At 58.6% G+C, this 25,902-nt stretch overlaps 1 protein-coding gene across 3 annotated transcripts in view; it reads right to left on the reverse strand.

Moving 5' to 3' along the window:
- Positions 1-11,485: 11,485 nt before the first annotated feature.
- Positions 11,486-25,902, reverse strand: part of LOC118249198 (ankyrin repeat and fibronectin type-III domain-containing protein 1-like) — a 201,571-nt gene continuing 187,154 nt past the window's right edge. For 2 of the 3 annotated variants that reach the window (XM_035548926.2, XM_050713784.1), the window contains 18 exons: positions 23,937-24,138; positions 23,464-23,671; positions 22,790-22,987; positions 22,448-22,561; positions 21,957-22,054; positions 21,325-21,415; positions 19,301-19,408; positions 18,982-19,081; positions 18,560-18,692; positions 17,905-18,024; positions 17,381-17,596; positions 16,832-16,998; positions 16,372-16,522; positions 16,118-16,286; positions 15,694-15,860; positions 15,173-15,383; positions 14,463-15,094; positions 11,526-12,716 (listed from right to left, as the gene is read on the reverse strand). In XM_035548926.2, the coding sequence (XP_035404819.1) occupies positions 12,429-12,716; positions 14,463-15,094; positions 15,173-15,383; positions 15,694-15,860; positions 16,118-16,286; positions 16,372-16,522; positions 16,832-16,998; positions 17,381-17,596; positions 17,905-18,024; positions 18,560-18,692; positions 18,982-19,081; positions 19,301-19,408; positions 21,325-21,415; positions 21,957-22,054; positions 22,448-22,561; positions 22,790-22,987; positions 23,464-23,671; positions 23,937-24,138 (3,373 nt within the window). In that variant the 3' untranslated portion in view covers positions 11,526-12,428. Of the gene's footprint in view, positions 12,717-14,462; positions 15,095-15,172; positions 15,384-15,693; positions 15,861-16,117; positions 16,287-16,371; positions 16,523-16,831; positions 16,999-17,380; positions 17,597-17,904; positions 18,025-18,559; positions 18,693-18,981; positions 19,082-19,300; positions 19,409-21,324; positions 21,416-21,956; positions 22,055-22,447; positions 22,562-22,789; positions 22,988-23,463; positions 23,672-23,936; positions 24,139-25,902 lie in introns of all 3 variants that reach the window. The other variant, XM_035548925.2, reaches the window with a different exon arrangement.

Genomic DNA, 25,902 nt, shown 5'->3' on the forward strand with positions numbered 1-25,902 from the left:
CCCCAGCTGAAGCACTGAGATGTCTCTGCAAGGACCCTGCAGCCCCTGCTGGGGCTGCGGAGCTGGGGGGCAGAGGATGCGTGCGCGGTGCCATGCAGGAGCAGGCAATGCAGTGCCAGGAGACACGTGCTGCCTGTGCATGGCACTCCCAGGGGCTGGGGTCCACTGGCAGATGTACCCAGCCCCTCTGAGCCCCTCTGGCTGCCCCTGCTGAGGACACATCCTGCTCCAGATCTGCCAACTGTGCGCAAGGCAGGATGAGCTCCTCCGTGCTCCTGCTCTGCGCAGCCAGAACCGTCTCCAGCAGCATCTCCCGCTACCCATGTTGCCCTCCAGAGAGGAGCCATGGCTTCACCCAAGTCCTGCTCCCCTCCATGCCCCTGACAGCGGAGCTGGGCAGCTCCATGGTGGTGGAGCCAGGAGGGGCAGCCCAGGTGCCCACTGAGGTGGGATGCTCACCAGGGACCAGCACAGAGTCACCTCGCATGGAGGTGGCGGCTGGGAAGCGGTTAACACTTTGGTTCTGGATTGATTTCTCCTGGAAGGAAGGAAGTGTCCTCACACAGAAAAAATGCAGAAATAACAGGGTTGGGGATTTTTTTTTTTAAAATAGCTATTCTCTTTTTCCAGCCATCTGTGCCATTTGCAGCTGATGGGAGGGGGGACAGTGCTGGATGGGGGGAATCATTTGGGTTTGAGACCAATATTGCATTTACAGTGTACAAAACAAGAGAGGACATCTGTCCCCAGTGGAGTATTACGCACAGATCTAGGATTTTAGCATTGTGCTCACGTCCAGTGCTATCATTACAGATGCACGGAGCAGAGATGGTCATGCACAACTCCGTGCTTCTTCCCCTTGCTTCTTCTTGACTGCAATTGCACTGTCTCCCTGTGCCCATGGGCCGCTCCAGATCCTTGAGCATTTTCCAACAGCTAACGTTCACTCATCTGCCTCTTCCCCTTCTTCCTCTGTTCCTTTTCCCGTGCATTAATGCTTCTGGGGAGCAGGCAGACGACAGCTGCTCCCTGCCCGAAAGCCGGTGCTTCACACCTCTGTGAAGCTGGTCGTGGAGAAGCCCTCCCTTGCAGCAGGAGGTCTCCAGGCCTCTTGCAGGCGCAGCCCTGAGCGTGCCGCCGTCCTTCAGCAGCCTTGGAGGCAGCATGGCAGGCAGCATCGCCCTACACCCGGTCATGCAGCACGGTGCCTACCCTGCCCTCGCCACGGGCACCCTCTGAAATGGATGGCACGAGGCAGCCTCTTCCTCTTCCCCTTCTGCAACATTTAAATCATCCCTGCCCCTGGCCTGCAGTCCAGGCAGCATCAAGGCTGCTCGAAACCCCTCTTTAGCAAGCCAGCTCACTGGCTGTGCTCCCTGTTAGCAGCAACCGGGTATTTCTGTCACCAGCCAGGCACAAAACCCGCCAGGCGCATCTGCAGCCACGGGGCTGAGTGCTCCACGAGCGCCTCGGCAGCGACCTTGCTGGCTGGCATGGAGCAGCGCTGGCACTCCCTGGGGGGCCCTGCTCCACTTCTCCTGCCACAGCCTGGTCCGAATGGGAGCGTGGCAGTGCTGGGCTGAGGCTCCAGCGGGGACGTCCCCGGGCGCAGTGCTGGCACTGACATGGGACGGGTCCCCGTGAGCACCGAAGGGTGCGCGGAGCGAACTGGGCAGCGCAGCCTTGCCAGATGCTTTTCAACAAAACCTTCAGCCCGCTGCTGGCTTTCCTTCTGGCCTGTCCCTCCACTCCTCTCCTGGTTGTTTCCGACGGTGCGATCGCCCATGCAGGATTTTCAGTCCCGCGAGAATGGCTGAAGCTATTGGTGAATATCGAACGGACCGAGACGCTGCTCTGCAGGCTCGGGCAAAATGCAAAATGCACTGGGGCTGGGTGAGGGCTTATGTGAGGAAGGGATGTGGGGAATGAGGCTCTGCTGAAGGGGCTCCAGGTCTGCTGCTCCTGCCCTCAGCCTTAGAGGGCAGGGAGGAGAGGTGCTGGATAAACCATGCTGTTAGATGGACCATGAGGAATAGGAGGCAGAAGGGAGAACTGCGGGACCGGCGCAGCCCATGCGAATTGCATCGTCTATACACAAAACTGAAGATTCACACGTGCCAGCTGTCTGCACTGCTCCAGAGAGGGTGAAGGGGAGCAGAGGTGGTTAGGAGCAGGGGCAGTGCTGGCATAGGGCACACAGCACCAGGAACGATCAGGAAAACCCGCTGCTGTTGCAGGGATGGGAGCACTCGCCCAGCGGTTGTTGGAGCCCTCCAGGCAGCTGAGCTCTCCTCACTTGCCCTGGGTCTCTGAGGGGGAAAAGCACCAGACTGGTGGCTAAGTCCTGTGATTTACAACACATCTGATAGTCCTAGTCCATTAACAAAACATGCAGTTGGCCATGAAAGGCACATCTGCCTACGTTAAAGACTATAGTAATGGTGAAAGCTCTGACACATGGATTTCTGTAAGAAAACTTGCACTGTAAATAGCATTCCAAAATGATGTCTTCCATCAAATTCAATAGGACAGTTATTGTATGGTAATTAAATACTACTGAACTATTCAACCATTGGATGGTGAATAGAGACCTGGTTGCAGAAAGCCACGCAAGCCTGCAGAACACCCACAGACTCCCACGGTGCCTGCTTTGGTCCTGAGCCCATGATGGGCTCTGGCAGGGCCAGGCAGAGGGCAGGGCACTTGTGGGCCAAGGGCCCTAGTGGTGAGGGCACCGGGATGCCTGCACAGCCACAGCAGCTCTCCAGGCGGTGATGTGACCGCAGAGGAAGTTTTCGTGGCCTTCCCCCTGGAATTCAGCTGTCCAGAGGGAAACACGTACCTCCATGTGCCCCTCACTCTTCCCGAGACCTCCTGGTTGCACTGCTTTCCACGGCTTTCTTTGCTTTTTTATTTACCTGGGTGACTTTACTTTGCCGTGTGTGGGGCCCTCTGAAAGGTGCAGGCATGTCTCTATGTCTGCTGCAAATAACCGAAGACAGGACAAGGGGTGGCTGCAGGGGCAAACGAAGTACCTGCGGTGGGAAGGGAGCGTGTTGCAGAGAGCATTTGTGCCCGGCTCTGAGCCCAGCACTTCGCACCCAAGTGCAGGCTGGCAGGGGCAGCGAGCCGGAGGTTCCTCGAAGGTTTCTTTACGAGCAGCCAGACCGAATGATAATGAAGTGGAGACACAGACAGGGCTGTTTCCAAATCTTCACTGGTGCATGACATTATAACCCAACCCGTTCCACCCAGCGCCTTGTCCAGGAGCTTTTGCACGCTCCAGCCCAGGACTGCCAAGCTCTCTGCACAAAGGCAGTGTGCTGATAAAGCCTGCGGACACTTTCAAGTCTGCTAAAAAGATGTTTTGAGGTGACAGATCTTAAGCAACACACAGAGCCGAGCGCTGCTCTGCTCTCCACACCCTTCCCCGCTGCCAGGGAAAAGCAGCCACTATCAGTGATAGCTGGATCCAATTTATTAGGCGCTTCGAGGAGACATTCATCAGGCAAGGAGATAAATAATCTTCAGATGGAACAATTAAATTTAATTGCCTGAAGATTATTTGTCTCCTTCCCTGATGATTGTCTCTGCTGAGCGCCTTATAAATTGGATCCAGCTATCAGCAATATTAACTGTGCTTCCCCTCAACATTGGCCCAGCTGCCCAGACCAAAACACTGGGCTCAGAGGAAACTTTCACTGCTGCGCATCAAACCCTTAATGCTCTCGGGTGCCTTTTGTCTTGCGGCGAGGCAGGCGCTGCGGTCCAGGTGGCTGGCTGTGTCAGGCTGGGGATGCTCCTTGGGCCACATCCTGAGCTCAGCAGTGCTGCACGGAGGCTGCAGGTGCTGGCCCTGGGCTGGGGCTGGACCTGCAGCCTGGTGGGGGGCTGGAAACCTCCCGAGCCTTTCTGGCACTCTCTCTGTGGGGCTACATGACAGTGGTTCCCTGCTGGGCAAGGGCGTCAGGAGGGACAGGGTGATCCTACAAGGATGCTACAGGACTTTGGTGAGCTGGGTCTTGCCGTGGCTGGAGGAGCGAAGAACCCAGGTGGGGTTCACGGCTCGCTGCAGAGCAGCACTGGTGCATGCAGGAACCTCCTTGAGCTGGCCATGAGAGAAATGGTGATGGAGCCGTGTCTCCAGAGTGTGTGTGGCCTCGCTGGTGCCTGCCCTGGTCAGCCTGCCAGCAAGGCAGCCAGCGAAGTGTGGGAGCGCGGCATTTCCCCAGCGAGGCGCAGTGAGGGTAGCCACCATAGGCATGCTACTCCAGGCCGGGACCAAAGCTGGAATCTCTTCAACAACCCAAGAGCCATCAACTCCCTCCTCTGACTGCGTCTGAAGTCTGGAAAATATCTTAAATATGGGAGAGGAAAGGGAGGGGTTTGATCCTCAGCTGGTGTAAATCAACGGAGCTTCATTGACGTTGTTGGACGATACTGAGACTCATGTCCTCTGACCCCAAAAATTTCTAGAGAGGGAGGTAATGACTTCAGAGCATTCCAGTGTTGCAAGAGATTGTCCTCCAGCCCGGCAGAGGGGAGGCCACAGCTCCAGGGGCCGGGAAGTGTGGAGCTAAGCGTCTCCACGAGGGAAGGGGAGAAAATCCCCAAGGCCCCCAGTGCTAAGTGGAAGGCAGGCTGGAGAGCAGAGCGGCCGGGCTGCGGGACTGCAGGGAGCTCTTCCTCCCACACCTTTCTGTGTGTGCAAGGTGGAGGCCTCTGGGTGCGTGTTACCATGATGCCCTGCCTCAGCCCGCCTCTGGACACGGGGAAGTCCTCACATGTCAGCCGAGCAGAACCGAGCCCAAGCCCCCCGGTGCCTCCCTGCACACCGTGCCATGGGCGCTACCAGCAGCTCTCCCCACATCTCCCCTGCCTGCCTTGGGACGACCCGGGCTGTTGGTGACTGCCAAGAGCCACGGGCAATGTGACCCCCGGCTGGAACGTGCCCGCTGCTGCGACAGACACGCCGTGTCCGGGCGTCCCTGCACAAGGCAGTGCTCAGAGGTGCGGGCCGGGCGCCAGCGCCGCGCTTCTTCCTGCGCGGCGCAGAAGAGCCCCTGGAATCAACATGTTTACTGACAGGCTCCTGCTCTGCTGGCCTGGTTTTCTAAGGAAATGAAGCTTGTGCAATCACATTGTCTGGGGGTGTCTGTTCCTAATAACTTCTGAGTCCACCAGCCAATTCCGATCCGATCTGACAGAGCGGGAGAGGTCTCAAAACGCTGCGTCCTCCCGAGCCCGCTGGCGAGCGGGGCTCAAGTACCTTAGACAAGGCAAGGAACAGAAGCATCTTCTACGCGAGATCACAAAGGCAGGAAGAAAGGTCACGTTTGGCTGCCACGAGGCAACCCATGGACCAGTTGGGAAGAGGACCTCCGCCAGCAGCGACCAGAGCTGGATGCGCCGTGGGCTGGGAGAAACATGCGTGTCCGGAAGGACGAGCGCTCCAGCTAAGCAGGGCCTGGCGCTGCCTGCAGTTAGCGCACGTCTGGGCAGGGAAGGACAGTGTCTGCAGCAAGCCATGGCTGCCAGAACGTGTGGAGCTGAGCGCTGAAACGCCTCCAGCTCCCCGAAGCGCTGGGGCTGCGGGATCCTCGGCCGGAGCACCCCGTCGGCGGAGGAAGCGTGCTGCCAGGAGCAGAGCAGGGTGGTGGGCACCTCGCCAGGTGGAGCATGACCTGCCACAGCCTCGTCCTGCCTCGGTCAGGGTGGGATCTGGGGACAGCAGCGCCTTCTTTCTCCTTGCATCGACGCTGGTTTAATTTGCTGAAGGCGTTCGATGGTGCACATGGTGTCTTGAGCTCAGCACTGCCAGTAATATGAGCTGAACAGAGCTGGAGAGGGCTTTTTTTTTCTATTTTTTTTTTTAAGCGCCTATACAAACATGATTTGTTTTGTAATAACTCTTCTTCTGTTTTGTTTTGAAGGGGATGATGGCTCTGGGATCTGAGGGGCTGGGAGACAGCTCCGAGCAGCTCAAATTCCTCCCCACGTGCTATCAATTAACGTCTTCATTAAACACCCAGATCAAAGCCTCTTCCAGCCAGAGCATGACGGCGCAACACAGCCCGGCTCTGTGAAGTCACCCACAATTGGTGACAAATTAAAAAAGGGCTTGGCTTGTCCTCTACCAGCTACACATGGAATGGGAGATAGCGAGAATGGAGGGAGTGAGTGTCTTCCCTTGGCTCCCCATCGCAGCTTGGACCAGAAAACAAGACCTAACCATGGTGCATGACAACGGAGCTGCTGCATGTGTGCTTGCTGAGAGCCCCCCCTGGCCCAGCAGCCTGCTCAGGCCACCTCTCTGGTGCTGCTGGTGCCCAGGGCATCTCTCCAGTTCAGCTGCCGAGACTTGAACTGGAGTTAACCTAGCAAAGCACAAGGGCTGGGAAAGTCATCTGGAAGAAAACAAGACCACAAAATTGTCCAGATGGATGTTTCCTAGAGGCTCTCCAACATGTTCTCTGCCTCTATTTTACGCTTTTACTTCTCTGTGGGCTTCCAGGGACCCTGACCCACTGGCATCCCAGCTGCCATCCCCACATCCCAAGCAGTGAGGGACCTGCTGCTTCATCCTGCTGGTGCTTCTCCGGAGACGCTTGCAATGGCTGTGCTTGCCACCAGCTGCTGCAAGCTGCTGGTCCCCAGCCCTCGGCTCCTTCCTGGCTGTGCGTGGTGGGCTCTGGGGACCCGGAGGTGCTAGGTGGTATTGCCCACGTCTGTGTGGCACCCACCGATGCTGCCTGTGGGGCACAAGAGCACAGTTTTCCATCTCATTCCTGCGCCCAAATGCATGCAGCGTTCGTGGCTGCTCTGCCTGATGCCACCCAAGGAAATTTGTCTTCAAAGATGCCAGGACCAGCAATTAATTGGTCATTTCCTGGATCCCTCAAGGTAAATTTTGGAGGCTTCAGCACCTGGCTTCAGCTCACTGGTGTCATTACAGGGCAAATTGTGTGGGCAGCGTGGAACCGCAGCACACACAAAAGCATTACCCTCATCTAAGCCATGCTGCTGTAGGAGAGCCTCCAGCCGTGACCTGCCGAGCTTTGCATCGATGAGCGGCGCAGCAGGAGGCAGGGCTGCATTTCGCCCTAACACAGACAAATGAATGGAGCGTGCTGCTCGTGAAGGAGCAGGAACAGCGTTGCCAGGACCAGGAATAAGAGACAACATCTCCCCACACACTCCCCCACCACGACGCACAGTTGCAAACCGCAGCAGCCGCTGCTCGTCCTTTCCAGGACACCTCGCCCCTCTCGCCTCCTCCTCTGGGCTGCCTGGCTGGGAGCACACAGGACAGATTTCCAGGACCTCGGCTGAAGCACCTAGCACATCTAACTTGCAGTTTCAAGGCAGTTTCAAGTCAGAAGCCAGATGCTGTAACACGGAGCACCAGGAATCAGCTGATGCCACGGTGATGGGCGACTGCAGGCAGCAGTGGCGGCACTTTGTGCACTGCACTCTGCTGCGGTGCTTTGGGGCTTGGGGGCAGCAGGGATGTGGCCGGCTGTGGGAGCAGCACACACATCTACCACTGCCAGGGCAAAACGAGCCTCGGCAGCAGAGCCACCGCGCTGCCATGATGCTGGAGCCATCCCCAGTCCTGCTGCAGCGGGACGGGCACTGCACCACTCACCATAGGATGCTCCGCTCCAGCGGTGCTGCAATGAGCCTAGGAAAGTGGTCCAGCAGCTCAACCACAGCCAGTGAAGAGCAAAACTGTCCTCTTGTTGCTATCTTAATTCACAGACCAAATCAAACTTCTTCAGGACAAGTACGTCTGCATCTCTTTGAAGCCTGAGTCAGCAAAATGCACGCTCAGCCCTAAGCGTGTGGTTTTTGGTCTATCGGATTAAGCTGGGGCTCGAGGGAAAACCATAGAAAAAAATGTTGTTACGGCACATCATCTGTTGGGTGTTTCTTTTTTCTTCCCACTAAAAACACCATTTTAGCCACAATATAAACGTTCATAAAGGATTGTTGGTTTCAACAAATGGTATCTTCCAAAATTCTTGAGTTAGAACAAATATGTAAATATTCACACTGTCCTGCCCGTTTTTTTTTTTTTTTTTTTTTTTTTGAAAGTGAAAATGAGTTTCTCTAAAATGTCTTTAGTTTTTTTTTTCTTTCTTTCTTTTGAGTGGAAAATCAAATCAAATCAAATAAAGCACTATTTTCCTCATGAGATTTTTACCTTTGTGCTTTTGGTTCCTGTTTTCATGAGGTTTTATTTTTCAGGTTGTTTGGGAACAGACCACTTCACTGCATCCCGGGAGTCTTCACAGAGCGGAAAGATCTGTTTGCTGCCCGGTCTTTAGGTGGGTTTGAAGATCCAGAAATCCTAGACACACTGAAGTCAGCCGGGGCTTTCCGATGGTGCTAACGCCACCAGGACTCCCATCTCCTCCCTTCCAAGTGTCCTCGTGGTTGGGAAATTACAATCTTGGTCTAAAACCTGCATTGTCCAGCCCGGTTCCACATGGGAAGTGGCTTTGCCCACAGCGTACAGAGTACACCAGTGTGTGGCTTCCCACAGAAACCTGGACTGTCTGGGGAACGGTGAGCCCCGGGCCAGCAGGGCTTTGCTTGGCGTGGCTGAGTCCTCAGCGGACATCCGTGCTGGGGACGGAAAGTGTGGGCATGTGGCAGCCCCTTGACTCACCCGGCGTAAATCCAACCACACCACAGTTCAATTACAAGGCGATGCTATTTATAAGCTACCTGGGTAAACAGTCCACGCGACTACACAGTAATTGCACAGAGTCCCTACAGATGATAGAGCAGTAATTAACTTAGTAATTGCATGTGCCAGAATAACCCTGGAACTTCCCCTCTCCTTTGGATGCCTGGCACGGCTCTCACGCGCTTTTCTCACCTCCTGTTTGAGGGAGCTTGAAGAAAGGCTTCCACTGACTTCAGCAGATCTTGGAGCAGGCTCAGAGCATCTCCCATCTGTGGAAACTGCAGCTGCTTGAACAGAAAGGGTAACTCCTCAGCTTTCCCCAGTAACCAGAACTAAGGCAAGAAATTCTACAGCAGGGATACAAGAGAGAAGTGTCCCAGGGAAAATAAACGAAAAGCAAACAAAAAACAAAACAAAACAAAACAAAAAAAGTCTCATACTCAGAGAGCCAAACCTCGGGAAATACAAAGCTGGATTTGTTTGAGCAACTCCCTTTGGATGGGAGAAAAGAAATGCAGATGCTTCAGAACTGATGCCAACAAGCTCCTGATTTGCGGGAGGAAACTCAGAGTGTCACAATTTAGGTTTACTTCTGTGAATTTATACAATGTGAGCAAAATACCACGGAGTGGTGGCTCTTCTGGCGATACAAATTCATACAGTCCCGTTAACCTTCTTGGAACTCTGCCAGTTTTCTCCTGCTGAGCTCCTGGACCTGGGCCTACCTCCAGGTGGAGCGAGCAGGAGACCTGGTCGCTGAACGGGACAAGCCGATGTGTGCCTCTCGCCGTCACACAACAATCTGCTTTTAAACACTGCTCCTGATGGAAATTATGTCGACAGAGACAAAAGACGCCCTCACCAAGCACACAGTGTTCTGCAGCGGCATCTTTTGGTGCTCCCAGTGCCCGGAAGAGGAGCGCCTGTCCCCGCCGAGGGGACCGGCCGCAGCCCCCAGGGCAGGGAGAAAACGCAGCTCCTGCTGCTGCTCTCGGGCCCTGCCAGGTCCCTGCTGATGCTGGGGAGGGGAAGCCCCAGACCAGTTGGTTTGCTGTTGGTTTAACAGCAGGGGTCGAGCGGTGCTGCCAAAGCAAAGCGTTTCTACTGGGTTTGGGTTCTTGCACAATGGGCGGCTCGTGAGTTCTCCCAGTTCCCCGTGCTCGTCATTTCTCCTGGTTCCCTGAATCAGTGTTGCTCACATCTGCCCTCCCATGGATGAGATATTCAGGGATGCTCCAGCCACCAGGACTCAGAGTTGGCCGTGTGAGGTACACACACGTGTGTGGCACCCGGGCTGGATGGCCCCAGTGCAGGGTTTGTGCGTGGTGGAGGCTCTTGCTTGGGCTCAGGTAGGTGTAGGGCACGCAGGTGGATGCCTGTGCCAATGGGCAGGGTGGTGTTTGCTCTGGGATGTTGGCAGCACCCACAGCAGGCAGAGCTGGGGACATGGGCACTGCAGGGATGGGGATGTCTGCGCCCGGAGACACCGGTCTGCACAGGCACAGTCCCCCTGGGCTCCTCCTGGACTCCAGCTTCCTTTTCTCATTAAAATACGGGGGGAAAGGGATTGCTACAAGCACAATGATGCCTCTCCCAGCTCCTCTGTTTCCCAGTACCAGGAGAAAGCAGGGCTGAGGCCAGGTGCTCTGGGAACCTGCCTCCATGGCACGTGTGAGAGCATGGACGTGAGGCTGGCACCCACTGGGAAAGTCCCTTTGCCAAATTGCTGTCACCAGTGCCACTAGCCCTGAGAGGAAACATGCTGAGTCAAATGTGTTAGGTCAGAGGTTGGACTAGGTGATCTTGGAGGTCTCTTCCAACCTAGATGATTCTGTGATTCTGCGAAACGATGATGTGACAGAGCAACACCTGCCCCACCTGTCCCAGAGCCTCAGTGCCCCTTCATGCCCTGAGCTGCTGAGCCCCAGGGCTATGTTTCAACGGTAAGAGACCATCCTGCATGTGCAACAACCTTAAAAAGGGGAACCACCGACCTCTGTGCACACAGCTCCCGGCTCCACACTGGTTCCAGCAGCCACATGGGCTCCCCACGGCCACACACAGAGCCCGCCTGGCATCTGCTTCCACTCCTTGGCCGTGGGGAAGGGCAGGATAGAAGGCTTCAGGACCTGGAAAGAAAACATTGGGATGTGCCCATGGAGCCACTCGAGAAGATGAGATGGACACGGCCCTGCCCTAACACTGGGCGCAGCCTGTGACTCCCAGAAGTTGTCCACCAGCCCTCTCCTGCCCCAGTCGGAGGTGCCACCAGGGGATCCATGCGGCCAGGCTGATGTGGGGTGTCGCGGGCCCATGCTGGCCCCCCACCGTGTGGCCCAGTGCTGTGTGGCTGACCCAGTGAGGCCTGGAGAAGGGGAACCTCACCTGCGAGGGGTGCTGGCCCCGTTCCTTGTTTGCTGCCTCTCCTCTGAAAGCGCTTGTGGCAGCTGCAAGGCAGATCCAGCCGCCTTCCATGCTCTTCTCCATGTGCTTGTCTCTTGGAGGAGGCTGCAGGACAGGAGCAGTGTGTGTAACTGCACATCTGCGGGTGCTCGGGCCCTGCAGCCATCAGGTTTCCAACACCTGAAGGTGACAGATCACTGCCTTTAACTTGCCTGTTCCTCCTGCACACGGTGTGTGCGTGTGCCAACACAACCCTCTGCTGGGTCGAGAGCATTAACCACTCCTGGGAAAGGCAGGCCCAGCCACTGAAACTAGGGGTAATTTGGGGGACGTGGGTTAAGGAAAGAGGCCCTGCTCATCAGGCCGCGAGAAGGAAGAGAGCAATACACAGTCAGCAGCAGTCATCTTTACTATGGACCACAGGAGATCAGAAAAATAACCTTGTGAACAAGAGACCTAGTTGCTAACAAAGTGTCATGCTGTAGGACATACAAGAGAGGCCACTCACAATCACCAGAACAAAACAGCAACCGAGGAGGAAAGGGAATCCCAAGGTGGTGCTGGGTGTGCTGCAGCAGATGCCCTATAGCAAACCTCTAGTGGTGGTGTCAGCACAGCTGCGTACACGTGCATGTGAGTGGGGGGCTGTTGGCGTTGCTTCCTTTTGCCTCTAAAACAAATAAAAGGGTCTTCACCTCCTATACAACTCCAGTGTCTCTAGCACATTTTTTTTTTCAGAAAACAAAACAAAACAAAAACAAAACACATTCTGTTCTGAGAACTATGTGCAAGAACTGTTTCTCCAGGTACAGTGAAACGAGGACGGATAGGGAACACCCTTCTCAGTGCTGTCCTTGTGCATCATGCCCTCTCCTCATCGATACCGTGACTCTAGCCAGCAATCCTCTGTGGCTCTTCCTTCACTAAATCCCAGACAAGGATTTTCAGAAAAAGAAAGAAAAAAAAAAGAGTATTGCTGTTTCTTCGCGTAATATTTTTCCTCTCTCTCCCCCCACCCTTTCCCCTTAAAAATGTTTGCTTTCAAAAATTCCATTCCTGCAAGGATTCCTCCCAAGCTCTGAGGTCTCCGTGCTCCACCCTCATCTTCTGCAGTCAGAAAAACTGAGTCTCGACGTCTCTTTGGTTAAAAAAATAAAACAACAACAAAAAAAAAAAAACAAAAAACCCCAACACAAACAAGTAACACACAGCCCGGTATGATCCCATTCCACCCTGCGGATGCCTGATGAGAGGGTGTCTGTGGAAGAAGGAAGCATCAGAGACGCGCTGTCTGCTGCAGGGCCAAGGCCCCGCACCGCCGCCGCTCCTCTCATACGGTGGTGGCGGGCCCGAACTGCAGCACCAGGGGGGACGTCTCCTTGATGCGGACATAGAAGCGCCCCTCGGGCCGGGCGGCGTGCAGGGACAGGGGCAGGAAGTCATCGGGCAGCCACCGCTCGCTCTCCTCGGAGGCGAACACCAGTCCGAAGTGCTCCAGCTGCTCCTCGCCGTAGCAGAAGGCGGCCGAGCCGCCCAGCACGCCGCGGGAGACGTCGTTCATCTCCAGCACCACCAGCTTCACCACCTCCCCGGCCGACGTCTGGCTGGTGATGTGCAGCTGCAGAGAGACAAAGGTGGGAGAGACGGACGGTGAGGGGGGGACGAGGAGGACGGGGCGGCACGAGGTGGCAGCAGCGGCCGCCCTCCGCAAGCTGTTCGGGGGCAGGAACGGCCCCGCCGAGGTGCCTGGGGACACGCGGCATGGCGGGGCCCAGCTCCTGCACCTCTCTCCCCCCGGCTGCACCCCCCGTCCTTGTCCTCACAGCTCAGCGTGGCTGTCCTGCCTGCCACCTACGGCTCGCTCACACTGCACCGTGCTTGCAGCTTGCAAGGGCTGTACGGTCTCGGCCCTGCTCCTGCCAGCATAGAGGCGTCAAAGCCCCTCTTGCAAGAAGCACCCAGACCCCCAGCACCACAGCCGCCCTGGTGCTGAGCTCCTTGGGAAGCGGCGCTCAAGTTAATCCCCTTTGAGAGCACCTGGGGGTCTCTGCCCACCAGCTCTCCTTGTTCTCCCTCACCGCTTCGCTGGGGACTGCCCTCTGAATCCCGAGCCAGGACGAGAGCACGAGCACCGCCGGGCTCTGGCTGCTAGCGGCCGTCAGGAGCCCGATCCTTCACTTCAAAGGCCCTCGGCCGGGCCATCCGTCCTCGGCCGGGCAAGGCGACGGTTTCCTTTGGCACATCCGTGAGGGCCTGCGGAGCGCCGCGGGCAGTGCCCCGGCAGGGTGGTCCAAGCCCTCGGCCCACGTGAATCCTGCCAGCTCCGAACAATCATCATGGGGCTCAGCTGATTTACGCCAGCCGAGGAGCCTTTCCTTTGAACTTGGTTCTTCGAGGAGAACATCGTAAAACGCTTTCAAGCAGGCATGTCCCGAGCTTTGCAACTTCAAAAGCCACGTGGGCAGCCCGCCAGGAACCCAGGGCTGCACTTCAGTTGCATAGAAATCTATGGTAATTTCTCAAATGGAAAATAAATACTGCGAGTCAGATTTCCCTCTGCTTCTAACATCCCTGCTGGGTGAAGAGAAACTGGCTATCAAAACTGCCTGGCAATAAACCTCCAGCCCTACAGCCTGCTTTTTCCTGCACCCTTTTGCAGACAAGTCGCACCCAGGCTGCTCCGTGAGCCGTACTCGGCATGGTGGCACTGGGAATTTCACCAGGGAAGCTTCAAGAGGGGAAGGGCTTTGTGGCTGGAAGTAAGGGAGGTGGCAGAGCACAGAGGGGACCTGCCTGGGCTGCATGCCCATGGGCTCCAATGAGTGGAGGCAGCCTGGAGCTTCAGGAGCCAGCTCAGCTGCAAAGCCCTGCCACAGCCAGGGAGGAAACAGAGAGGACCCTCTTCCTACCCCTTCCAAGGGCTGAGGCAAGCTGCCCTCTGCTCCCTTTCCCATGTGCATGTGGCTGGAGGGAGGGGAGCAGAGACCACGGAGCCAAGGCTGCTTGCCCTGGGTGGCACTAACCCGCTGCCAGTAGGGCCGAGTGCCGAACCCCGGCTCCCCTGCCTTCTTTCCTCAAAATACCCTGCTGGCTAAGCCGGTGGCCCTGGCCCGGCACCCTCAGCAGCAGAGGCGGGCATGTGGGCTGAGCTGCAGGGGACATGGGGTCCCCTGCAGTGTGGTGAGGGCAGAGGGACCCGGGGCAGCAGCGCCGGGGGTCTTCTGGGGACCTCACCCTCAGCATGGCAGAGGATGGAGACGGCAGAGCCAGGAGAGGGCCACGCAAGCCTGCAGTGCCTGCCTCCCCCATCCTGCTGGCCCGGGCACAGCAGAGCCGCACCGCTGCCTTTAGTAGGCTCCGGTACCTTGACACTGGTCTCTTTGGAGAGTCCGGTTTCATACTGAGGGCAGACCCGCAAGGTGACAGAGCCCGGCTTCTTCCCACGGTCGGCCAAGCACCCGGGCTGCTCCAGTGGCTCCTGGAAGCTCGGAGTCCACTCAGCCGAGCGCGTCCGGCTGCGCTCGGGGCTGGGTGCAGAGCCAGTCCCCAGCCTGAGCTGGCTGCCGTGGCCCCCGGGGGTCCTGCTCTCCGTCGGGGAGCTGTCGACGGAGCCGGGGCAGGACTTCCTGGCCACCGGGCAGAGCGGCTTGGGGAAGTCCAGGCTGCTGGTTCGGACGCAGTACGCCTGCCGCTTCTCCGTGATGCGCAGCAGCTCAATCTGCCGGCTGGGCAGGACAAAGTCGCTGTCGTAGAGCTCGGGGGGCGGCCGGGGCTCCGGCGGGGGCAGCGGCACCGGCTGGAGCTCGTGGCTCTGCAGGACGTCCGGGGCGCTGTCCCGCAGGCTGCGGGTCGCCCTCCTGCTGCAGCACTCGGGCCCCGAGGAGGAGGACACCAGGTCGAGCTCCTTTGGGCTCTGCGCCCTGCTGGAGTCGTAGTCACTGTCGGTGGCCAGGAACACCTCAGAGGAGCCCTCCTCGTCCGACAGCCCGTGCAGGTCTGGAAGGGAAGCAAAGAGGGGATGTTCGTCGGCTTTGCATGAGGGGGAGCAGGACCTGTGCAAAGCCGGGCCCTTACCGGAGTTGAGCTTACGGCTGGTCTCTGGTGAGGGTGCTGGGGATGGAAGGAAGTCGAGGTGGGACGAAGAGGATTGGGTCTTCTCCTTCATGGCACTACTTGAGGTGCTGAGGAACCCACTGAGGGACACCCCACAGGAAGGCTGCTTGTACCGGGCGTGCTGCAGGGCATCCATAATCCAGCGCATCTCACGCCATATCTCCTCCATTTGCTGCCAAAAGAGGAAATAGAGGATCCCTTTCAGAAAGTAAACAACCACCACAAAAAAAATCCCACAGTGAAACCCGGCCTCTCCCCACACACCTTTCCCAAGAGGCAAAAGGACCCCCCCGCAGTGCTTTACAAACTTTCAACAAAGTGATTGCAGCGAGATGCTGCCAGACAAAGCCCTGACACTGCGGGGTCACAGTGGGGAGGACCAGGGGACAGCCCCGCTGGGGACGCTCCCACAGCCCTACCGGGGTGTTTCGGTCCCAGCCGCGTCCCGTGGGCACACCGCAGCCAGCGCCTGCGCTGCGCACCTGGATGTAGTCCTGCACCTGCTGGTGCCTCTGCTTCGCCGTGGAGAGCTCGGCATCAGAGAAGGCCTCCCTGAGGCTCTGCTGCGAGAGGAGCGACTCCAGCTCCAGGAGGGCAGACACCTGGCAGTACTGCATGATGAACTCCCGGTCGTATGTGAAGAAGTGCACTGAGGGACGAAAGGGAGGCGGAGAATGAAAAATATCAGGTCCCTATGGGTTCCTCTGTGCCCACCCAACCCGGGGTGGAGGTGATGCTCTCCTCTAGCCCACCTGAAGCACTAGGGAGCCCTTAGCACTCCCTCTCCCGCCTCTCCTAGAGGAGGTGCCAGAGCACAGCCACCCCAGCAGCTCCCTCCAGCCCTTCTCAGGTGTAAGGAGACCAGCACGAGGAGGCTCTGGCAGGGCAGGTCACCCCTTTTCTCACCCAGCTCAAAGATCTGCAGCGGCAGCGTGAGGAAGCCAGACTGAGGGGTGTAGGGGTTGTTCTGGCCTGGCGCCGTGCAGACATCATCTGAGGGAGGCAGCAGCAGCAGGAAGGAGACCTGGCCCCCAAAGTCCAGCACCTCTTGGCTGTATAGACGGAAATCTTTGGCCTGCAAGAGTCCGTCCAAAAGACATGACAGGTAACAGCTGCAAATGTCATCTCCCTCGTCCCTGGACCTTGGCTCCCACCCACACCTCTTGCAATGGGATGTTGACCAGGGTCATCAGCTCCTTGATGGCCGCCTGCAGCTCCTGGAACAAGTGATTTTGGGATGTCTCAGCCTCTGGCTCCGCAGAAACGGGCTCCTCCATGCTGGCCATCTTCTGCAGCCATTCCCACTCCTCCCTGGAGAACAGCAGACAGACACATGCTGGGGGGAGCAGCTCGGGCCTGACCTAAACACGCAGTCCCGACGAGAGCTGTGTTTGCTTAGCTGTTCCACCCCACGTGGTGCAGCCACCACAGGGGACGTGGGAGCTGTGGTGGCAGCAGGGGGACCTTAGCTTTCTCCAGCCCTAGGCAGGGCTTGGCAGGGACAGGGCTGAGTGGTGGTGCTGCACCACTTCCTCGAGTCCACACGCAGGAGGCAGTGGCCACGAGTGCTCTTGGGCTGGACGAGGCAGAGAAAAAGACCAGATGTCCCCTGAGCCCCACCTGGAGATGTTGGGGTTGGAGCGGATCTTCACGTGGCACAAGATGTTGGGGAGCTGCTCCGGCACCAGCACCCGGATCTGGTCCACGGCGCTGCAGAGCTTCAGGTAGCCCAGGTAGAGGCCCGGGGAAAGGGCATGGCTGCTCCGCTGGTGGTAAGCCAGCTTGTCCTGAGGAGACAGGCACCGCTGGAGTGAGCCAGCCCTTGCAGCGGGGTGCTCTCCGGCCCTTGTGCCGGGTGCTGGAGGCAGCAGCGTTCCTGCAGGCTGGGCTCTGCTGCTCCTGCCAGCTGCTGCCCGCAGCCAGGACCAGACCTTTGGCCGCTGGAGCTCTGCCTTGGCCCTCCCAGCCCGACGGGAGTGCTGGCAGTGCCACCGAGCACCCGCTGCCAGGAGTCCAGCCCCGTGTGGCACCCCCTGCCACTGCACAGCCCCGGGCAGAGACGGACAGAGAGAGGAAAAACAGCAGTGGAAGAGCCGGACGGGCATGAGGGACAGCCCCAGTGTGCCGGCTGGAACCAGCCCCCGTGTCCCCAGCCCTCTCGCTCAGCACCTGCACGGAGATGAGCAGCGTGTCCAGGGCAGTGGGCTCCTCCGGGGACGACACGGACTTGCGGCTTGTCTGCAGCTTGCAGATGGGAACCCAGCGGACACTCTCGAAGGTCTGGTTGGTCTTCACCTCCTTCAGGGTGACGATGAGGATGTTGCCCTGCTTGTCTTTGATGGGCTCAAAGAAGACCTGCCCCAGGTCCTGGATGCCCAGCAGCCCCTGCACACCGGGATGGGGGACAGGAGAAAGGTCAGGGGACACCACGCTGCCTGCTGGAAACCGGCCCTCCTGGCAGAGTACCCACTGACAGTCCCCAGACGCTCCCCGTGCTGCAGAACCTGGCACCTGGGGACCCACCAGTGATGGCAAGGCGGGGGCTGCGGCTGGCCCAGCTGCAGCCTGGTGGCACAGAGCGGGCAGAGCTGGGGGTTTTCCCAGCTCCAGCGCATCTGTGTGCTGCTCCCAGAGGAGCACCCCCAAAAGTCACTCTGCGAGGCAGCAGGGGGACAGGGACCCCCCCCCCTCACCTGCATTTGCGAGATGGCCAGCAGCATCTTGAAGCGCGTCTGCAGGATGCAGGAGCAGGACGACTGGGAGACGGTGACGCACTGCCGCAGCCACAGGATCTCGTCCCACATGCACGACACCTGCAGCACAGCCAGGGGCTGTCACCGCCGGCCGAGCTCCCCCGGCTGCCTGCTCACACAGGGGGCTCTGGGGACAGCTGGTCCCTTTCTGTCCGGGCTGGGTGAGGAAGGTGCACGTGCACACATCGCTTACAGCAGCAGGGGAGCCGTTTCGTACATGCTCCCCTGCCTGAGATGTCTTCCTTTCTACTAGGAGGGACACTTTCCTGAGTTGGAGCAGAGAAGGTTTCAGCCAAGAGATGGCTTCTCCCTTAGTAAACCAGGACCATCCAGCAAGAGGTCTGGGGCCTGAGCTGCCTGCCTGCCCTTCCAGCAAGTCAGCTGAGACCCAGGCAGCAGTGCCCTGCATGTCCTGCTCTGTGGGGCAGAGGCAGCACCCCCCACACGTAAGGGTTGCAGTGGAGGTACTCCACACATCGTGACACCCCTGGAGGACACAGCACTCACGGCAGTGGCTGCCCCCACCTAAGCAGTGTCAGGACACCGGCTGCGAGCATGGCTGCAGCACTCAGCACAGGGCCCGGGGGCTGCCTACCTTGGTGAACCAAAGGAAATCCTGCATGAGCAGGCACGAGTAGGTGTCATCGATCTCCACCACTGGGATCTGGTCTTCGTGGGTCACCAGGATGTTGTCGTCCTTGTAGAAGATGGCTGTCAGGTAGAGGCCCCTGCGTGGAAGGGAAGACAGGCCACGGGGTCACCCCTGGCCACCAGCTTCATTTCCCAAAGGGTCTGTCTCCGGAAGGCAGAGGAGATGCCCCATATGGGTACAGGTACACAGCTTGGCCGGTCCAAACAGAAATGTTTGATTTCTGAGCGATGGGACTGATCCCCACTGACAGCACGGGCTCATCCCAAGGAGGGACCCACCCTAAGCACCTGCAGCCCTGGCTGGGCAGCCCTACATCCCTGTGGGACGGAAGGCTCTGCAACACCACCCCCCCACGAGGCTCTCACCGCTTCAGTGTCTTGAGGAACTTGCTGCCAGCATGGAAGAGGTGTTTGAGGCTCTTGGAGACCGAGTGCTTCCTGCTCTGGGGCTGGTTCTTGCAGGGCTCTGGGAAGTGGAGAGCAGAGGGTGCTGCGGCGTGACCCCAAGAGCAGCGCCAGCAGCCTGGGGGGAGGCGCTGTGGGCTCCTCCGGGGTCATTGCATGAGCTGCCACCCTGCTCATCCCATTCCTCCGTGCCACCCAAGCTCCTTGTGCATCAGCAGGTGAACCCCCGAGCCCTGGGGACCAGCAGAGCCCCCGGGACCACAACGTGCTGCAGACTCACCGTGGCACACGCAGTGCTGGTGGACGGTCTTCACCTGGCCCAGCAGGTGGTCCAGAGCTTCAGCCTGGCCCCTGCGCCGCGGGGCCCGGCCGTCGTACTCCCTCCAGTCTGCAGGGACAGAGCCAGTGTCACCCCCTGACACCCCTCCCCGTGGGGCTGGCTGCTCCCCACCCCACGGCACGGCACCTCCTGGCACCCACGGCGGAAGGTCCCAGGGCCTTTGGCACCTATGGGGCTTTGGAAGATGCTCTGTTTTGTGCCCTTCTTCCCAGTCCGCGGAGGATCCCTACAAGCACCTGACACAGCATCTCCCTGTCCCCGCCACCATCGCCACGTGCTGGGACCAGCTCCAGAGCCACCAAGTTATTTCAGTCCTAGAAACTGCAGCAGATCGGGGAAGCTACAACATGGCCCCACCATCCTCTGTTAACCAGCAGGGCCGGGGTGTGTGGGGCACTTTTGGGGCCACATCCAGGAGCTGCCCTGGGAGCAGCGGTGCCCCAGCATGGGGCAGGGAGAACGGGGCCAGGAGCTCGCCGAGGCCACCGGCCGCCCTGCAGTGGGGGTACGACGGAGGTCACAAACAAGGTCCCGCCTGCTGCTGCCGCTCTTCACCGGGCTGAAAAAATAAAATTCTTTCCAGCGTCTTCCCTGGAGCTGCAGCCTTGTCCAGGTGAATGCAAGAGCGGAGCTTACCCAGGCAAACATGCAGCCAGTTTCTCCTGCCAGCCTCACCCCCTACACAGCGGCGGCAGGAGCGGCACAGGGCCGCCAGTGCTTTTACATTAGCTTTACATTAATTGCTTTGAACACCCCCTGTCCTGCCTGCTGCTCTTTTCCATGGAAAGTTCAGCTCTGTTAACTTTGGCTGGGGCTTGCCACTATTTTTAGGAGCTTTAAAAACACCCAGGGAGGTGCCTGGCTGTTCTGCTGGGCCAGGAAGGGATCTCTACCGAAGGGAGAAATATTAACGGAGACAGAAATAAGAAAAATCGGTCCTGTCTGACCCCCGTGAGCTGCACTTGGTATCCGCACTGCACAGATCTCGTGCACACAGAACAGGACCTGTATGGGACAGCAGAGGGGCTTTAAGGGTGCAAACGTGAACAAACACCCGCTGCCAGGGCAGAGCAAAGCCAGCCTTACGCAACGCATGGGTGGGCTCACTTGTGCACCAACATGCGTGCAAATGTGATTTGGTGTCTTTCCGTGCAGGTGCTGTAGTGCCTGAGTACTGGCACCTAGAGCTGCACTCAGTGTGTATGCACCCGGCCCTGGTCGCGTCTCTTTTCTCCTGCTTTCAGCCACACAGCACCTCAGTGGGCTCAGCACCCCTGGGTGCACGCAGGGCCGCTCACGAGGTGCAGGATGGTGCCTGCCCCGCAGGACCCCTGCCCCAGCCACCGCCACTGCTCTGCCCTGCAGCCCCAACCTGGTTCGGGTCGGGTTTGAGCCCTGAGGGGTCAAGCTAGGGCATTCCCCCACACTGCTCCTCAGCACATGCAAACACAGATTTTGCATGACCTCCGTTGTTCTGGGGCAGGTTTCATTACCTGGTAAGGACAGGCCCCTCCAAAAAGCTGCCCCACGCTAAATTACAAAGCTCTGCTAAAAAACACAGGGATGGTTTTCCTTCCTACAGATGGTTTCTTAGCTCAGAAAGCAAAACATCCTCTGTCTGAGCTACCTTAAGATCAGCTGGTCCAGGTGGCCTAAAACCTCTCCAGCCTTTACCAGGCAGCCAGGCTAATCTCAGGCTGAAAAATAAATACCTGGCAGAGCTCCCAGTGGCCAGAGACAGCATCCCCCAAAGGGCAGTGCTGATGGCTCTGTCTACGAGCCCTGCACCTCTGCCACCGGGCACAGCCACCTTGTGGGGCCCAAGACCCATCTGCAAACTCTAAATACCGCATCCACCTCTGAATCTGCCCCTGCCCCAGGGGCCATAATGCCCCATCCCAAAAGCTCCCAAGCCCACCCCACCCCAATCCCACAGCTGGGTGCCATCTCTCAGCTGTACTTACTGGAAGGGATGGCGAAGGGGGGCACTGAGGCTTGGGGGGGACCCCAGCCTTTCATGTTGTAGGCAGACACCTGGACGTAGTAAGCTGTGCCCTGCGAAGGGGGGAAGGCACACTCAGGATGCAGGTCCCTCTCCCGGCTCAGTGTGCAGGGCAAGGAGATGGGGAGGAATCCCAGCACGCCACGAGGAGCACAAAATGGGACCCCATGGCCCGGGCTACGTGCTCAGCCCCCCCCCTCACACCCCCTCCAGCAGCAATGCATGGGTGATGGATGGGCTGGGGTGGTCTCCCTGCCCAGGGCTCCGCACTGCCATGCGTCTGGGCAGTGGCTCCTGGGCTGCAGCCCTGCTGCCTTGCCCAAGTCCCCCACACCACACAGAAGGGTCCTCCCTGCTCCTCAAGCCTGCAAGTCCCTCCCTGCCCGAAAGTGTGCACACAGCACCCCCTTGCCTGCACCCCCACCCACCCCAGCCCCTCCCAGTCCCCCCACCCAAACCCCCTTCCTGCCGCTGTCCCCTTGCCCACCGCACTGCCATCCCACCCATCTGCCCCATGTACAGGCTCTGGAGCGCAGCCTTGCCCCGGGAGCTTTCCCTGCTCCTCTGCCCCTGCAGCCCGGACCCCCGGCTCACCGATGCCAGCCCCCGGATGGTGAAGTGCAGGCTCTTCAGCTTGTCCACCACGGCCTCCCCCAGCAGCGGTGAGAAGGTGGGGGAGCAGCTCCACTCCACTGGAAGGAGAGAGGCCCCAATGTGCCACATCCCCGGGGTCGGACCGAGCCACGAGGCGAGAAGGGACAGGGAGGAGGAGCAGACCAAGCCGGGGGACCCAGCCAGGCTAAGCAAGCAATGGGCCAGGACTTAGTGGTGCCTGATGGGGGGAATTCTCCCAGAAGCATAAATATCTGGTTTAAATGGGTGAAGGCACCCTCTGGCTGGTGGCCCTGCCATGCCATAGTGTGACAGCGCTGTGCCACAGCTCAACAAGGGCTTGGCACGCTTGCAGCCCCCAGCGTGCTGGCATGGTGTGCACAGGGGAAGCACCCCATTGCATCCTGCTTGCACACCCCGGGTGCTGGCCGTCCCTGTGTGCTCAGCAACGGCACAGGGACCCCAATCCTTACCCTTGTATTTGGTGACAACGGCCGAGTTGACACTCAGGGGCTCCCAGAAGGTCACCTGCACCGAGGAGCTGCTGGCCACGGAGAGGTGCACATTGCTGGGGGGGTCCGGCACTCCTACGGACAGAGAGCACAGGGCACCGCTACAGCAAGGACAGTCGCTACAAACCTCGCAGCATCTCTCCCGTGCCTCCCCTGCACCCAGGGACACGTCCCCAGGGTGCTTGCCCCCTCACCCGCCCATATCGCAGGCTGCAGGGTGCGGGGGCACCGGTGCAGCCCCGCGCTTCCTCTCCAGCCCACGCACAGCCCTGCTCCTGCCCCAGCCCTGCTTTGGGCACTCACGGGCATGCTCAAAGCCTGCCTTCATGCGCTTGTACAGCCGGTATCGCCACTCCCAGGCCTTGAGCTGCTTCTCCTTCTCGGAGCAGTCGGCGTTGGGTGCCTCGTTCACCACCTGCGCCGTCAGCTCGTTGACGCGCTGCTCCGCTTCCCGCAGCAGCGTGGAGAGGTGCAGCGAGCGGCTCTCCAGGCTGACAACTGCTGGGCAGGCACAGCCAGGGTCAGGGGTGAGCAAGACGGATTGATGAGAAGGTGATGAGGAGAAGGTGGTTAGAAGAAGGTGGTTAGGGGAACTGTCTTTGGAGGCAGGCTCTGCTGGCACCAAATCCCAGCCCTGAGTCCCCGCCCTTGCCGCAGTGCCTTGCTTGCAGGGACAGTGGAGCTCCCCAGTGTGTGGCCGGGCAAGCAGGGAGCAGGGTCCGAGCACCTCTTCCCACCCCAGCACCATAACTCCCCTCGTTTCCTGCTCTGAAATGTGGAGGCAGCACCATTCCCTGCTGCCCCATGGCACATGCAGTACGCAATAGGGTCTGCTGCCCGAGCTGGAGATGTGGGTGCTGCACAGCCTGCTCCAGCCCACCACACATGCGGACTCCCAGGAGGCAGAAGAAACCCCCAAGCTGACAAAAGCATCGCCACCGTCCTTGCTATTTCTGCCTGCCCTCCAGCCAACTCACAGTGCGGGCTCTCCTTTGCTCCTGCCTGCAGCAGGGCCCTGGCGATGGGAGCATTGTTGGTCATGATGGCAATGTCCAGGGGCAGCAGCCCCTCGCTGTTGGGGGTGTTGAGGTCCAGCTCCTCGGGGCTGTACTGCTTCAGCAGCTCCTGCACCCGGTCCAGGTCCTGCAGCTCCACGGCCTCGAAGAGCGCAGCGTTGCTCTGGAACTGGACGGAGGGAGATGCGGCGGTGAGCTGGGCATGGAGTGCTTCTTCACCCCACCCAGCATCCCACCAACCCAAACTGGGCTCGTGAATGTCTCCAGAACCAGGGAGACCCAGAACCAGGGGCTCAGGAACATCAGCTCTTGCAGACACAGATGGATGATGTTGAGCAAACACCCTGACCCCAGGCGGCTTCACCTAACGCACACCCCACCCGTCCCCCTCATCCCCGGCCTCGGCGTGGCTGGAGGGACCAGCAGGCACCGACCAGGTAGGACTTGCGGAGCTTCTCCTTCTCGCCCCGTCCTGCCAGGCTGCCCTCATCAAAGGACGTGTAGTTGACTCGGAACTTCCCCGAGAGGTTTCGGTAGAGCCTTTTGGCCGCGTTCGGCGAGGAAGGGCCCGGCGGCTTCCTGGCCTGCGCCAGCTGCAGGTCCCGCATCTGCTGCGTCATTTTGGGAGAGGATGACCTAGGGCAGGGGAGAGGAGGCAGTGAGTGACAGGCCGGAGGGATGTGCCGGGAAGGCAGAGGCAGGCAGTCGGCAGCTTCGGGAACAGGACGTGAGCCAGGAGAGCCAGAGTCACCGACCCTGCAGTGCTGGGACGGCACCAATGCAGGGGGCTGCACGGTGGACACTGGTGCCAACGAGGAATCTGTTGTCATCAGCCAGGCCAGCACCTCCTGATCACAGTTGCTGGGTCTTGAGGGGTCCCAATGGGCTCCCCAAAACCCTGAGATTTTTTCCCTCCAGACCCTTGAGCTGGGATGGCCACGGTTGGTGCCGCACTCTGATGCTCTGCATCTCCAGTGCTCATCAGCATCCCTCAGTGCTCATCTGTACTCGATTTTCTCAGGGGCCTTTATTCCAGCAAAGGAAACCCTCTGAAAGCAAAGTGAGCATGGGGAATGGACAAAAGCCTGTTCCTAATGGCACCAAGGTAAAAGCCAGGCCCCTACAGGGACCCTCGGCCATGCGAGTCCCAGCATCCCATGCAATGGGGACCCAGGCTGTTGAGTCACTCCTCAGCCTCTGAACCTTGGCCCACACTAATAAAGCTAAATGACCTTTTCTCCACTGTCATTTTGACTTCCTTCTTTAAACAGACATGACAAACATGCACGGGTCTGAAGAACATTTAGAGCAACCATGCCTCACACCATTTCTCGCAGTTTTGACCTCATAGCCCAGTGTATAAGGCCAGATATCCATGTGCAAAGTCTTCCCCAAGAAGATAAATAAGTGAGGAATAAGCACGACAAAAGGCATGGCAGTTGTCTAGAAGGCAAGGCCAAAATGGTACTGCGAAGTTGTGAGGGTGCTGATGATAACAACTTCACTACGTGCTCTTCACTGCCCTGATTTCAAGCCAGGCACAGTGGGCTGCAGAAGTCCTGTAATGATTTTACCTTTCATTCCCATGATGTTTAAAAGCAGTGATGGTGCGGAGGTTGGCTCCTGCCAAGGAGATGGGTTGGGTTGGCTCCTATCTCACCGGCTTCACCCCATGGATTTAGAGGCTCCGAGCATGGCCCAAGCTGCAGCGCCAACCGCTGCCCTGGGTCTCTCCTGGCACGGGTGCTACTGGTGCTACATGGACCAGGCACAGACTGGGGACACCAACCACATGAGAGAGAGCAGCTGAGGGCTCCTCAAGCCCTGGGCTTGGCCACACACTGCGAACACAAGACCCCACAGCTGTGCAGTCAGCGGTGGGTGGAAATGACGAGAGAAAAGCCACCCATGTCTGTGCTGGCATGGTGCCCTGGCAGGAAGAGTCAAGCAGGTTTGGACCAAGCCTGAAAAGCCAAGTGCAATCTGATGTTCTTAGGAAAGAGAAATAGCTGGCTTGAGAGGTTCTCGAGCAAACCCTTGTCTTTTCTCTGGTGTTTGAAAGCTCCCCACCGCACAAGTCCCCCTCTCCACCGCCAGCTGCTCCTCTGAGGTGAGAAAGCCTCGCTCGCAGGCTCATCCCCTGGGTGCCCTGTCCTCCTGTTCCCTTCATCCAGGGAGGCAACGATGCTCTCCCATGCCAGGAAAGGAAGTCCCCAAAAGCACCTCTCCACATTAGTTGCATTAAACCCTGCCGTAACAGACCCCTGCTGCTGCAGCCACGTCTGCAGAACCAGATTTTAAAAAGAACGGCTCTTGGGAGCAAAAGCACCTTTTTCTGCCAATTAAACTACATGGCAAATGACCCAGCACAGGCAGGCTGCACAGCTCAGAGGAAGTTAT

The sequence above is a fragment of the Cygnus atratus genome, chromosome 15 (assembly GCF_013377495.2).
Source record: "Cygnus atratus isolate AKBS03 ecotype Queensland, Australia chromosome 15, CAtr_DNAZoo_HiC_assembly, whole genome shotgun sequence".
In the NCBI taxonomy this organism is placed as follows: Eukaryota; Metazoa; Chordata; class Aves; order Anseriformes; family Anatidae; genus Cygnus; species Cygnus atratus.